General features: G+C 36.8%; 1 protein-coding gene across 1 annotated transcript in view; it reads left to right on the top strand.

Moving 5' to 3' along the window:
* LOC309808941 (transmembrane protease serine 11E-like) overlaps positions 1 to 16062 on the top strand; it is a gene marked incomplete at both ends in the record, with an annotated part of 48661 nt that extends 32599 nt beyond the window's left edge. Inside the window, 5 exon segments of the mRNA XM_082629503.1 lie at positions 6537 to 6575; positions 8071 to 8248; positions 9092 to 9351; positions 9958 to 10100; positions 15901 to 16062. Coding sequence (XP_082485629.1) covers positions 6537 to 6575; positions 8071 to 8248; positions 9092 to 9351; positions 9958 to 10100; positions 15901 to 16062 — 782 coding nt within the window.

The raw sequence follows: 16062 nt of genomic DNA, 5'->3' as shown, positions 1-16062 counted from the left end.
GATACCCGAGCCTCAGCTCCCAGCCCCGCCCACCCCGGCGGCCGAGCAGACAATTCTCTCGGGCTGGTGAGTGCCGGTCGGCACCGATCCTCTGTGCGGGAATCTCTCTGCTTTGCCCTCCGCACCCCTGTTGCTGTGCTCTCCTCGGCTACTCCGAAGCTTTCCCCTTCCGCCACCCACAGTCTCCGCCCGTGAAGGGGCTTCTAGTGTGTGGAAACCTTTACTCCTTCACGGCTCCCTCCCACGGGTGCAGGTCCCGTCCCTATCCTTTTGTCTCTGTTTATTCTTCTTTCTTTTGCCCTACCCAGGTATGTGGGCGGTTTCTTGCCTTTTGGGGGGTCTGAGGTCTTCTGTCAGCGTTCAGTAGGTGTTCTGTAGGAGTTGTTCCACGTGTAGATGAATTTCTGATGTATCTGTGGGGAGGAAGGTGATCTCCACGTCTTACTCTTCTGCCATCTTCCTCTGGATCCCTATTTCCCTTCTTGATACAGGCACATTTTACCAATGCTCTCTACCTTCAGCTTATGTGAGAAAGAACCAAAAGATCCTTCTATGTCATTATTTTCAGCTGAAGCTTTTGGCTAATACAAAGAAATAACGGGAGCAAGAAAGGATATGAGAGGGTCCCTTAGTCATTCATGTTTATTAGAATGCCATTGCCTTCTTTTGTGTTCTAAGCACGTTCTGGTTCAAACAGAAAACAGCCTCCTGAGACTGTCACTGCCCTTTGCTTACACAGTGGTAGACATCACACACTTATACTCACTTTGAGATTTCTAAACATTGTGGGTCGACTGGAATTCTTAGTTTGTAAGATATTGTGCATGATATATACAAATGGGGTAGCAAGAATCCATGGGCACACCTATTGTGTATATCTCCTCTGCCCATGCCATCTCTATTATCCTGTCAAACTTCACTTCCAAACATGTTATGAGATAAAATTATTATGAATTTCAAGACAGTGAACATTAAACCAAGTGAGATGTCATGCTGAGAGCAGGACTCAGTGCAGATACACAAGTCACACACCCATGATGTCAGCCCTGTTAGTAGTATTGTAAAAAAAAAAAAAAAAAAAAAAAAAAGAAATTCAACTAAATAAATTTAAAGATTTAATTGTCTTTATTTAATGGTTCACAAATTGTGCAGCATTCCGCCTTAGCAGATAGATAGAAGCTCTGAGGAGCTGTACAAAATGGAAGATTTTTATAGCCAGAAGGAGGTGAGACAAGGAAGCTTTCTAATAGAGTGGACTGTGTCATGAAAGGGCAACTTCAATTGGGAGTAGGTGAGGTCTAGAAGACATTACTTCACTGGTGCCGACCAGGTAATTCCAGATTGACTGATTAAAGGTCACATTCCTGAGACACGCTGAAACTGCAATTAGGCTAGGTATTAGGTGGTTTGCTGATGTAGGACTTAGTACAAATCACTCCATTTTGAGTCCTTATTTCTTTTTTTAACAGTATCAACATGCAAAGCCATTTAAAGCTTGTGTTTCTATATTTATTTTCTGTTTGGATGATCTGTCCATACTGTAGGTGGGGTGTTAAATTCCCCTACTATTATTGTGTTACTGTCAATTTCCCCTTTTATTGTTTTTAACATTTGCCTTATGTATTGAGGTGCCCCTATGTTGGATGCATAAATATTTATAACTGTTACATCTTCTTCTTGGATTGATCCCTTGATCATTATGTAGTGTCCTTCCTTATCTCTTGTAACAGTCTTTATTTTAAAGTCTATTTTATCTGATGTGAGTATTGTTACTCCAGCTTTCTTTTGATTTCCATTTGCATGGAATATCTTTTTCCATCCCCTCACTTTCAGTCTGTATGTGTCCCTATGTCTGAAATGGGTCTCTTGTAGACAGAATATATATGGGTCTTGCTAAATGCTACAATAGACCAGATAGATTTAATTGATAGCTACAGGACATTCCACCCGAAAGTAGCAGAATACACTTTCTTCTGAAGTGCGCATGGAACACTCCAGGATATATCACATCTTGGGTCACAAATCAAGTGGTGGAAAATTTAAGGAAATTGAAATTGTACCAAGCATCTTTTACAACCAAAATGCTATGAGATTAGAAATCAATTACTGGAAAAGAAACTGTAAAAAAACAAACACATAGAGGCTAAAAAATATGTCACTAAATAATCAAGATATCACTGAAGAAATCAAAGAGGAAATAGAAAAATACCTACAAACAAATGACAATGAAAATGCAATGACCCAAACCTGTGGGATGTAGCAAGAGGGAAGTTTATAGCAATACAGTGCTACATCAAGAAACAAGAAAAATCTCAAACAAACAATCTAATCTTACACCTAAAGCAACTAGAGAAAGAAGAAAAAAGAAAACCCAAACAGTAGAAGGAAAGTAATCATAAAGATCAAAGCAGAAATAAATGAAATAGAAATGAATAAAACAATATAAAAGATCAATAAAACTAAAGGTTGGTTCTTTGAGAAGATAAAAAAAATTGATAAACCTTTAGCCAGACGCATCAAGAAAAAAAGGGAGAGGACTCAAATCAATAAAATTAGAAATGAAAAAGGAGAAATTACAACTGACACCACAGAAATACAAAGGATTATAAGAGAACACTACAAAAAACTATATGCCAATAAAATGGACAACCTCAAAGAGGTGGACAAGTTCTTAGAAAGGTACAATTTTCCAAGACTGAACCAGGAAGAATTAGAAAATATAAACAACCTATCACAAGTAATGAAATTGAAACTGTGATTAAAAATCTTTGAACAAACAAAAGTCCAGGACCAGATGGCTTCACAGTCGAATTCTATCAAACATTTAGAGAAGAGCTAGTACCATCCTTCTCAAACTCTTCCAAAAAATTGTAGAAGGAGGAACACCCTCAAAGTCATTCTATGAGGTCACCATCACCCTGATACCAAAACCAGAAAAGGTATCAGAAAAAAGAAAATTACAGACTAATATCACTGATGAATATAAACACAAAAATCCTCAACAAAATACTAGCAAACAGAATCCAACAACACATTAAAAGGATCATACACCATGATCAAGTGGGATTTGTCCCAGGAATGCAAGGATTCTTCAGTATATGCGAAGAATATTAACAAATTAAGGAATAAAAACCATATGATCATCTCAATAGATGCAGAAAAAGCTTTTGACAAAATTCAATGCCCATTTATGATAAAAACTCTCCAGAATGGGCATAGAAGAAACCTACCTCAACATAATAAAGGCCATGTATGATAAACCCACAGCAAATATTCTCAATGATGAAAAACTGAAAGCATTTCCTCTAAGATCAGGAAGGAGACAAGGAAGTCCACCCTCACCAATATTATTCAACACAGTTTTGGAAGTCCTAACCATGGCAATCAGAGAAGAAAAAGAAATAAAAGGAATCCAAATTAGAAAAGAAGAAGTAAAACTCTCACTGTTTGCACATGTCATGATACTATACATAGAAAATCCTAAAGATGCCACCAGAAAACTACTAGAACTACTTGATGAATTTGATAAGGCTGCAGGACACAAAATTAATGCACAGAAATCTCTTGCATTCCTATAAATGAACCACAAAGGATAAGAAAGAAAAATTAAAGAAACAATCTCATTTACCATTGCAACAAAAAGAATAAAATACCTAGGAATAAACCTTCCTAAGGAGGCAAAAGACCTGTCTGTACTCAGGAAACTACAAAACAATGATGAAAGAAATCAAAGATAACATAAACAGATGGAGAAGTATACCATGTTCTTGGATTGAAAGAATCAATATTGTGAAAATGCCTATACTACCCAAAGCAAACTACAGATTCAGTGCAATCCATATCAAATTACCAATGGCATTCTTCACAGAATTAGAAGAAAAAGTTTTACAATTTGTATGGAGGCACAAAAGACCCCAAAGAGCCAAAGCAATCTTGAGAAAGAAAAACTGAGCTGGAGGTATCAGGCTCCCTGACTTCAAAGTATACTACAAAGCTATAGTAATCAAGATAGGATGGTACTGGCACAAAAATAGACATATAGGTCAATGGTACAGGATAGAAAGCCCAGAGATAGACCCAAGCACATATAGTTATCTAATTTATGATGAAGGAAGCAAGAACATACAATGGAGAAAAGACAGCCTCTTCAATAAATGGTGTTGGGAAAACTGGACAGCTACATGTAAAAGAATGAAATTAGAACACTCCTTAACACCATATACAAAAATAAACCCCAAATGGATTAAAGACCTAAATGTAAGACTGGAGACTCTAAAACTCTTGGAGGAAAACATAGGAAAAACACTCTTTGACATAAACCACAGCAAGATCTTTTTTGACCCACCTCCTTGAGTAATGGAAATAAAAACAAAAATAAACAAATGGGACCTAATGAAACTTAAAAGCTTTTGCACAGCAAAGGAAACCATAAACAAGATGAAAAGACAACCATCAGAATGGGAGAAAATATTTGCAAATGAAGCAACTGACCAAGGATTAATCTCCCAAATATACAAACAGCTCATGGAGCTCAAATCAAAAAAACAAACAACCCAATCCAAAAATGGGCAGAAGACTTAAACAGACATTTCACCAAAGAAGACGTACAGATAGCAGTGAGGCACATGAAAAGATGCTCAACATCACTAATTATTAGAGAAATACAAATCAAAACTACAACGAGGTATTACCTCACACTGGTCACAATGGCCATCATCACAAAATCTACGAACAATAAATGCTGGAGAGGGTGTGGAGAAAAGGGAGCCCTCTTGCACTTTTGGTGGGAATGTAAATTGATATAGCCACTATGGAGAACAGTATGGAGGTTCCTTAAAAAACTAAAAATAGAACTACAGTATGACCCAGCAATTCTAGTACTGGGCATATACCCTGAGAAAACCATAATGCAAGAAGACACATGCACCCCAATGTTCATTGCAGCACTATTTACAATAGGCAGGACATGGAAACAACCTAAATGTCCAATGACAGGTGAATGGGTAAAGAAGATGTGGTACATATGTACAGTGGAATATTTCTCAGCCATAAAAAGGAATGAAATTTGGTCATTTGTAGAGATGTGGATGGACCTAGAGTCTGTCATACAGAGTGAAATAATCTAGAAAGATAAAAACAAGTATCATATATTAACGCATATATGTGGAATCTAGAAAAATGTTACAGATGAACCTATATGCAGGGAAGGAATAGAAACATAGATGTAGAGAACAGATATTTAGACACAGGTAAGGAAGGGGAGGGTGGGACGAACTGATAGATTAGGATTGACATATGTACACTACCATGTGTAAAATAGCTAGTAGAAACATGCTATAAAGCACAGAAAGCTCGGTGCTCTGTGATGACCTAGATGGTTGGGATGTGGGGTGAGTGGGGTGTGAACGAGGTCTAAGAGGGAGGGGATATATGTATACATATAGCTGATTCACATCACTGTACAGCAGAAACTAACACAACATTGTAAAGAAAATATACTCCAATTAAAAAAAATGCAAAGCCATAATTTTCTCTAGGAAAAGCTTGAAATAAAGAACAGGTTATTGAAATAGGGAGACTAGTGGTGGTGTTTTATTTACTGAGAATAAATGGTCACTTCTTCCTCATTTTTGTCCTTTTCCCCAAATATAGCCAGAATAGAGAAAGTCAGAAAGAAGCCTCTCAAGAATACAGATTTTTTTTTTGTGGTAAATCAATACTATTAAATACTAAAAGAAAAATTAACTTTAAATTTTTTTGCATTTAGAACTCCCATCTTACCAGGTTCTAAGAAAATAGGTTGGGCCATTGGAAATCTACTGAGTCAGGAAATTTGAGTTCTTAAAGTTTTATGTATCTGTCGGTTGGTTTAGTGTTTGGATAGGATTAGGGCCTGATTGTTGACAAGTCAACAAACTAAGGAGCCACTGGCTAGAGTTGAATGACAATTTGAGGGCAAACCATCTTGCTAAAACTTCAGCTGAAAGAAGACCTGGAAAAAGATAACATTTGCTTTTAAATGGGAGTAAGGACAAATTTATGGCCACTGGAATATGTTATACAGATGGAACTATGCCTATGAGTTTGGTAAAAAAAAAAAAAAACTGAAATAATGGTCAATAAAAATACCATCGCATCTGGGGAATCAATACTCTGGTTTAGAATAGTATGTCCCCCCCAAAAGGCTGAACTACCTGCATCTTATTTCCGGCTATAAAATTCAGATTCCTGGGTTTCAGCACAAAACTACTGAGTCAGAATCACTGGGAAGAGGAACAGGAATTGACAGTATAAAGATGCACTCTAGGTGACTTTAGCCACACTAAAGTTTAAGAAACACTGTTCAAATCTCCCTTCTCCCCAAGACAATGAACGTATTCTATCTATGATAAACTAACTGTGTTGCTTTTTTTTAACAACATAGAGATACTATCCAATAATGGAATTGAGCAACCTTTAGTATTTGAAGTACTCAGAGGCATTATGAAATTCTGATGTGCAGACCCTGTTCTATTCACCATTTCTGTGTGTTTCAGAAATCAACAATACAGAAACAGACAACTTTCTGAACAATTGTAAGTTTAATATATTTATTAAAATTGCATTACCTGAATGAAAAACTTTAACTCTGGATTATTTAGGCTTACTTTGTTGGTATTATAGGGTCAGAATAAAGTTTGATCTGTGCACAGCTCATGGTATTTTATCTTATTTCTGAGGCACATTTTATTGCAAAAGGAAAAAAACTGGGAGGACTTTGGAATGGATGTATGGGGCTTGTGGCAGATGTGTAGTGGAAGAGAGTAATACGGTTGTTAAAGAAAAGGCAAAAATACTTCTCAACGTTCTGATTGCAGATATCTACAATATACTCTCATGAACATTTTCTAAAGATTATATAAAAGTAATCTGTATGTTGCTATTAGTCAGCTAGAGGCAGAAATTTAGTGTTACTCTACACTAAATAGAATCTTGATGTTATTAATCCCTATTGTAAAAATTACAGACAATTATGGGGTTGGAGTATAGACTGATGAAATTATTGAAGGCCCAGATAATATCTTCACCCATATTTTAAAAAAATACTGACTCAAGGTTTAGTGCTTCCTTTCCCCTATAGCAGAGTACCCTACCACAATTTAGAGAATACATTTGATATTTAACAGAATTAGTACACAATACATTTATGTTAAAAGATGAAAGGAACTGTGTTATTCACCAGCTCAGAATGTTGGTTAATTCACAAACTTAACTAAACATAAAACCAAAGGATAATCCCATTACCTAAATGGCATATATTTTTGTCACCAATATTTAGTTGGAACTTGCTATGTGCTAGTGCTGTGTTAGTCAATAGGGATATAAAATGGATAAGATTTACTCCTTGCTTAAGGAAGCTCATACTCAAATGAGACTAGATATATGAGACTAATGCATAAACAGAGTTCTAAAATAATAGTTCTCAAACAGGGGTAATTTGGCCCCCAAATGACTCTGTCTTATTGTGGCATTTTGGTTATCATGATTGTGTGTGTGGGGGGGATGCTATTGGTACTAGTGTATATAGGCCAGGGATCCCTTAAACATCCTATTATGCATGAGACGGCCCCACACACAAGGAATTATCCATCTAACAGTGTCAATAGTGCCAAGATTGAGACATCCTGTTATAAATGATATCCTCATACTAATATTAGATATATATACATACAATAATATAAACTAATATATATTAATCTACTATATAGAGATATATATACACACAGAGTATTATTATTGTTACTATTATTGTTATTATTATTTTGATGTAAGCATCAAGAAAGTCATAAGTAATCCAGTGTGGAAGCAAGGGAATTTTTAGGGAAGGCATCCTAGAGAAGGTAATGACTGATTTAAATCTTACAAGATGAAAAGGAGTTAAATAAATGGAACACTACAGTTTAAGCAAAGGTAAGAACAAGAGAAAATACTTGATACTGTTGGAGCACAAAGTATATGAAATTTGAGACACAGTAACACAATTTGATACTTAAAAAACAACTGCTAACTAACGCATCATCTCTTTTGCAGGCTGTGGGACACGAAGGAACAAAACTACAAGACAGAGTCTGAGGATTGTTGGTGGGACAGAGGTACAAGAGGGTGAATGGCCATGGCAAGCTAGTCTGCAATGGAACGGGATCCATCGCTGTGGAGCAACTTTGATTAATGACACATGGCTTGTGAGCGCTGCTCACTGTTTTAGAACGTAAGTCCTGAACCTTGAGAATGACTAAGGGTAAGCAAAGTGCACTAGGGCTTGGCAGGAAGGAAATATCTCATGAGAGATGAGTTTAATACAAATTAAAGATCATATACATATGAGAGTGGGAAACTCATAAATCTTAGTAAGAGGTTTTATAGTTTAGAAATGGAAATGGTACCAAAGTACATGTAGATAAATTATCCATTGACAACTACACAATAATTTATCAAAGGAAGCAGGAATTTGAGAGTCATCTATCAGAGATGGAGGCCAGGTGGATTGTAGGTTTGAGCCTGATAGGGAAATTCCACGTTGTATGAAAAAATTAAATATGAAGAAATTTGGTAGTTACAAATTATACAACTGAATAGGTCGACTAGTTATATTTCAAGGAATTTCAATTCAATCTTCCAACCCAGTGCAAAATGCCTACAGTATACAGGATAAGTAATGTTTTCTTAAATTATTGTATAACATTTTCGATTTTCAGAGAAATGTGTGGATAGGCAACATGGTGCACATAGAATACATTCAGTTCTCTCATTCTGTACAGGATATGCTTTCCATATGTACCCTGGAGTCAACTGATGCCCAGAAATGTCAAAAGGTCCTAGGATCTGGAGTGGGTGACTAGTGGCGTGCATATCCTAAGAACCATGCCAAGGTGGAATTTCCACCTGATCTGACACCTGAGCCTTAGATTGGAAAGAGTTTGTATCTATGCATATAAACCATCATTTTAAAAAGAAAACTTACATTGATACTTTTACACTAACTTATTTAATATAAATAGTTATATTGGTAAAAATGGTAAAGTAGGATTTGTTCCTCATACTTTCTCCTCAGGTATAAGGACCCAGCCAGATGGACTGCTTCCTTTGGAGTAAAAATAAAGCCTCCAAAAATGAAACAAGGCCTCCGGAGGATAATTGTGCATGAAAAATATAAATATCCATCACATGACTATGATATTTCAGTTGCAGAGCTTTCTAGCCCTGTTTCCTACACAAATGCAGTACACAGAATTTGTCTCCCTGATGCATCCCGTGAATTCCACCCTGGTGATGAGATGTTTGTGACAGGATTTGGAGCACTGCAAAATGACGGTGCGCATCTGAGGAGAAAGTCAAATCATAGTAATTTAATTTGGTATTCTAAGGCATTTAAAAAATGGAATGCCATTATGCCAAAATATGTTTGTGGGTTGGTCATATTGACTGGGGCCAAGTCAGGACCTACTTGTGAACTAAGTCATTTAGAAGACACATAAATTCCTTCAGGCCTTAGGTTACTATCAAATACAACACTACCACTATAGTAATTGTGCTTGGTAAAGTGTCTGTAAGAGTAAATATGTCTGAAATTTTTACTAGGGTATTAACCACATAAGAGATTAGGGATCATTAATACATACACCCAGTTGTGAAGATCAGAGAATCATAAAGCCACCATTCTCCCCTGCTGAAATTATCTTCTAAGCTTAACAATGACAGAGAAATTACTTAAACAACTGGAGCTTCTTTCCTAGGCACCTAACTTCATTTAAAATAGTTAGAAAAGAATTCATTTCCCAAATTTTACTGTATCTGAAAAAATACATATCCTAAGATTCTATGCCACCATCTTATCTAATAATTAATTATAAAAGACTTTCTTCAGGTTTATAGAATATATGTAGATTTATAAATATGAAGTCTATTTTTTTCCTTTAGGAAGCAGTCAAAATCAGCTTCGGCAAGTACAAGTGGATCTCATAGACACTAAAATCTGTAATGAAGAGAAAGCTTACAATAACGCCATAACTCCTAGAATGTTATGTGCTGGCTTCTTGAAAGGAAAGAGAGATGCATGCCAGGTAAGTGATTTGCTACCTAATTTTTTGTTCACCTTTTATTTTAAAATAATTACAGCTTTACAGGAAGTTGCAAAGATAGTACAGAGGGGTCTCATCTTCTATCATCACAGAGGTCCATCTCCCTTTATAATAACATCTATTTCCCTCCCCCCAACACTTTACCATCACTAACACCTGGCAATCACCAATCTGTTTGCCCTCTATAATTTTGTAATTTTGAGAGTGTAGCATCGTACAGTAACCTTTTTTTAGAATTCCATTTTGATTTATTTATTAGTGTTTTTGACCAGACTCTCTCTTTGTAAGAAAATTGTGTGGTTCCTCTAAGTTAAATACACATAACTTATCACTGGCATTGAGATTTTACTAGTTTGAGTTGGGTTTAGAATAGAAAATGTACCTCCCTTTAAGTCTCTTTAACCCTCCCTCATTTATAATATTAAATATTAATAAATACAAATATTAAATATTTCCTCTCTATATGCTGAGAGCCACATCAAACAATGTTTCTGCTTCAAGTGCCAAATGTAACTTAGAAAACTCAAGAGGAGAAGGGAAGTCTATTTATTCATAATTTGTTCTTTCTATCCTTCTGGTTTTCTAAGATTCTTTTTATATCATTTCTCTTCTGTTTCAGAAACTTCCTTTAGCCATTCTTTTAGTGTAGATCTGCTAGTGACAAATTCCCTTAGATTTTGTTTGCAAAATTCTCTATTTACTATTCATTTCTAAATCATAATTTTGCCAGATATAGAATTTAGGATTGACAATTTTTTCCCCAGCACTTAAATCATGGCCTCTGTGATCTCTGATGAGGAATCTGCTGTTATTAGAATTGTTTTTCCCTAAAAGATGAGGTGTCATTTCTCTCTTGCTGTGTTCAAGGTTTTTTCTTTGTCTTTAGTTTTCAGAAGTTTGATTATGTATCTTGTCATGGATTTCTCTGGGTTATACTGTTTAGGGCTTGCTCAGCTTTTTAAAATGAAGGTTTATGTCCTTTGACAAATTTGGGAAATTTCCAGCCATTATTTCTTTGAAAACTTTTTCAGCCTTACTTTCTTTTTTGTCTCTTTCTGGAACTCTAATAACAGGTACGTTAGCTCTTCCATTATGGTCTCAGAGATCTCTAAGCTTCTGTTCTTTTTTTGTTCCACTCCTCTTTCTCTCTGTTCAAATTGAGTAATTTCTATCATTCTGTCTTCAAGTTCATTGACTTTTTTCTTCCATCATCCCCATTGTTCTGTTAAGTACTTCTAGTGAGGTGGTCTTTTTTTTTTTTTTTTGTAGATTATTGTATTTCTCAGTTCTGAGATTTCCATTTGATCCTTTGTGTATGCTATTTCTTTACTGAAACTTCTAAATTTTTTCATTTATTTCAAACATGGTGGTAGTTGCTCATTAAGACATTTTTGTGATGGCTGCTTTAAAATCTTTGTCAGATAACTCCAACATCTGTGTCATCTCAGTGTCAGTGTCTATTGATTGCCTTTTCTCACTCAAGTCAAAATATTCCTGGTTCTTGGTATTGAGTGATTATCAGACATATCCTGGACATTTTGGGTATTATGAGTCCCTGTATCTTCTGTTTTAACAGGGTTCCTCTGACATGACACCAGAGAGGGTAGGGAAGTGCTATCTTATTCCCACTCATTGTCCTCTGACACCAGGGTGGTGAATAGTGCTTTGTTACTGCTGGATGGAGGTGGAATTTCAGGCTCCTCACTAGGTGTGGGTTTTTTTGGTTGTTGTTGCTTTTTCTTTTAAAGGTTAGAGAAACTTATTAAATATAATTTTCATTAAATAGTTTCTTTTTCCCATCCTCACCAACTTGTTGGATGAACAGAAAAACCCCCACCCCTTCCATTGGGGGGATTCCACATGTAAAGCCTGAGATAGTGAGGATGAAGTATCAATATAAAAATACCACTCTGGATGGGGGTATCTTTTTACTGCTCCTCTTGTGGTCTCCACTGACCTCATGGGGTAGTGGCCTCATCACTGCTTGGCTCTCCACTAAGTCTCTTCTGACATCACCCTAGTGGGAGAGAAAGTTATGCCTCCTTACCATTGTGTAGTAGTCCATGCTCCCCAGCTGGTCACCACAGAGGAGGCAGAGGAGGGCTTCATCATCACCTGGCAGGGATGAAAGAGTGGCTCCCCACTCAGCCTTCTCTGACATAAGTCTGATGGGGGATTGGGTCTCATTAGATCCTGGTAAGGCTGGAAGTCTAGGCTCCCCAATTGGCCTTTGCTTATGGGGGTTGGAATGGGGCCACAGTTTTTTGTGTTATAGGCTGGAGTGTGTACTCATCAACCAGCTTCAACATTATCAACTCATGGTCGATCTTATTTCATTCCTATATATTTTAACCCCCCAACCTTCTTCTCCCCACCCTAAACTCTAGATCTATTTTGAAGTAAATCAAAGATGTATATGATTTCACTTGAAAATATGTCACCTATTCTACAATGCCATTTTGATAACAGTATTAGATGTGAATGTCTCATAAATTTGGGGAATTAAAGAGGAGGAACAAAGTTTAGCCTTGGTTATAATTATAATATCCTGCTTTTCTATTTCAGGGGGGACTGGGCACTCATTTTCCCCCCTCTTTTATGTCTACTCTCCACAATTTTTGCCACTTTACTGCCTCCATATATTTTACTATTTCAAAAATCATTAATAACTTTATATGCAAAAACCTTTACTTGGGTGTCCTACTCCTTCCCATCTCAGTGGCATGTGGCTACCTCCTCTTAAAATGTGATCTTCCTTTGGGTTCTATGATCCTGAAATATGGTGATTTTCCCCTCCCTCCTTCTCCAACAACTCGTTCCTGGTTCCTTATTTTGGTTTCTCTTTCTCTTCCTCTCTCCCTCTCTCTAAGCCTGGCTGCTCCTCAACACTCATTTTTTGTCCTCTCTGTATACTCACTCAAAGAAATGATCTTTTCTTTAAGTCAGCTGTCACTTTAATGACTTCCAACTCTACATCTCCAAAATTAACCTCTTGCCCAAATTCAGTCTCACATTTTCATGTACTCCAAAACCGTTTCCATTTATGTTTTAAGTTGTTAGTATAAGACTAAAATTTATGTACTTGCCCTCTTAAACTCAACAGCTGTCACAAAATGTTACCTGTTTTTTCATTTCAAGTTTCTCATTTATGTGGTTGGCTTTCATTATTCTTGGAATCTTCTTTTACTATTAAATCTCCTTCACATGTAATCAATTAAGTCATGAAATATTTTTCCTCTTTACTATTTCTTCCAAATTTATCTCTTTGTCTTTATTCTTTCTGTTAAGATCCTACTCTATTCTTTCATTACTTCATATCTTGATCACTAACATTGGTTTCTAGTTTGGCTTCTTCTAGGTTTAAAAGTCTCTGTTGTGATATATATATATATATATTCTTTCAAAAAAATTTTTTTATTGAAGTATAGTTGATTTACAATGTTGTGTTAGTTTCTGCTGTACAGCATAGTGAATCAGTTATACATACACATATTCTTTTATTTTTTCTTTGGCTATGTTGGGTCTTCCTTGCGGCGAGCTGGCTTTCTCTAGTTGCAGTGAGCAGGGGCTACTCTTCATTGTGGTTCACGAGCTTCTCATTGTGGTGGCTTCTCTTGTTGTGGAGCTTGGGCTCTAGGCGTGCAGCCTCAGTAGCTGAGGCTCACGGGTCCTAGAGCACAGGCTCAGTAGTTGTGGCGCATGGGCTTTGTTGCTCCACCACATATGGGACCTTCCCGGGCCAGGGATGGAAACTGTGTCCCCTGCATTGCCAGGCAGACTCTTAACCACTGTGCCACCAGGGAAGTCTCATACATATATTCTTGAATAAACTTCCTGTTATGTTTCTCACTAAACCACTCACTAAAAATAACTGAATTTATGGTAAAAATAGGGTTAGATACAGACCACAGACCCCTCAAAGGCTATGTAACTTTGTAACCAGAGAATTAACAACATCGACAACAACAGAAATAATTGTACCTTGAAAAATAACTTAGACAATGTAGGTAGACAGAATGCCCAAGGTGGCTGGTGGCTGACTTAAGGGAAGTTAAAAATGCACAGAAACAATAGAGTAGAAATACTGACTTGCTGAGGCTGAGACAATGCACATGGGAGTATAGCTCTGGGCAGAGGAGGAACTCCGACCTGCCAGGACCCAAGAATTAAGCAAGCCTGGGCTGTGCCACTCTGGACGGGGAGAGGGGTTCCTCGGCACAGACACTCTTAACATTTTCTTAAAATAGAGCCTCAAAGGCTTCCACCTGTGCAATAGCTGAGCTGAGGCCTCTTGTTCTGAAGATTGCAATTCTACTCCCATTATTCTGGCTCCACTGCCTAAGACAAAAACACATATAAGCCATGAAAACTTCCACCTTATCCTGATATAACTCCCCTATTCACCAATCGCATGTGAGCTAACTAATGTTAACAGAACCCACTATATCTTTCTCTATTTGATACTTGCTGGCATTACCTTAATTTTCAACTTGTAATGCTGTTAGACTCACTGCTCTCTTTTTTTCCTTAATTACCTTATTCTCAGACTCATTCACTCTTGTCTCTTAAACAAATTTAAGTTTTGTTGTCTCTGGCATCTTCTATTTCTTTTTCCTAATCTGCTACATCTTCACATATGCCTGGGTTTCAATTATCAAAATGATTTGTTATCAAATAGCTTCATATAATACATTTTATTTCTATAAGCAGATTGTACACTGCTTGAGAGGAGGGCTCATGTGTTTATACTCTTTTTACATCTCCTACCACATATGAGAGTATAAGTAAATACTTATTGGTTAATGGATTTAAAAATTACAAACACATTATTTCTAATTGAGTGATTATTACTATTAGTTAATATTTTTATATGGACAAAAGAAAATTCACAAGGAAGTTAGTATAATGTAGGAAAAAAATGCATAGTTTTCTGAGTTAGATCACTCTGGATATTGAATAGCATATGATATCAGGAAAATTGCTTAACTTCTGTTGGCTTCAGTTTCTTCACTGCTAAAATGGAGAAAATGAAACCTAACTCCATGTTTTGTTGCCAGAATTACATGGGTCAATGAAATAATATATTAATTAATAGTGCTGAACACTTAATGGGTGGTCAGTAACTAGAGATCCCAGGATTTTTCGGGAAGATCAGTCAGCACCTTGTTTTTATGACCTGTATAAAGAAACAGCCTGCTGGCTGTTTTTCACAAGGCACAAACAATTGGAATTTGTGGTTATATATAATATTTACTAAGTTCTGTTTTGTGCCAGGCTCTACGCTGAGCACATTGCATACACTGTCTTGCATAATCTTCAAAATTATCATTGAAAGTAGGTATTATTAGGAGCATTACAAATAAGCAAATTAAAGGTCTTAGCCAGCTTGGAAGGGCCAGACTTGAGATTTAAACCCAGGTGTCTGACCCTAATGTTCATATTCTTTATCAGTAATAAATTCTTCACCCTTCTTTTGGGAGCTGTATCAAACTGATAAAGAGTATGGGCAGTTATTTTGTCAGATGTATCAGACTAGTACTGTCCTGCCAAGAGATGGAGTCTTTAATCTCTGTGTACTGAACCCTGAGTCTAAGCTGTTCTCCAGGTAGGGGAGTGCCTCCTTTATGTGAATTACTGGCATAGTTAAAAAGCATTGCTTCTCATTTGAGCACACTGAAGATTTTTGAAAACCGCCCCTTTCATTAAACTCATGTTAGAAAAACAGCACATTTCTCTGTGATAAACTGAAATACTAATTGCCAATCTCTCCCTTCTCCTTTAGGGTGACTCCGGAGGACCACTGGTTAGTGCAGATTCTAGAGATATCTGGTACCTCGCTGGAATAGTGAGCTGGGGAGACGACTGTGGGCAACCCAATAAACCCGGTGTTTATGCTAGAGTGACTGCCTTCCGGGACTGGATCGCTTCCAAAACTGGTGTCTGA

This window comes from Mesoplodon mirus (genome assembly GCF_964341445.2).
Source record: "Mesoplodon mirus genome assembly, chromosome: 2".
In the NCBI taxonomy this organism is placed as follows: Eukaryota; Metazoa; Chordata; class Mammalia; order Artiodactyla; family Ziphiidae; genus Mesoplodon; species Mesoplodon mirus.
Note: the sequence above shows the minus strand (reverse complement) of the source record. Positions and strands in the feature narration are given on the sequence as shown.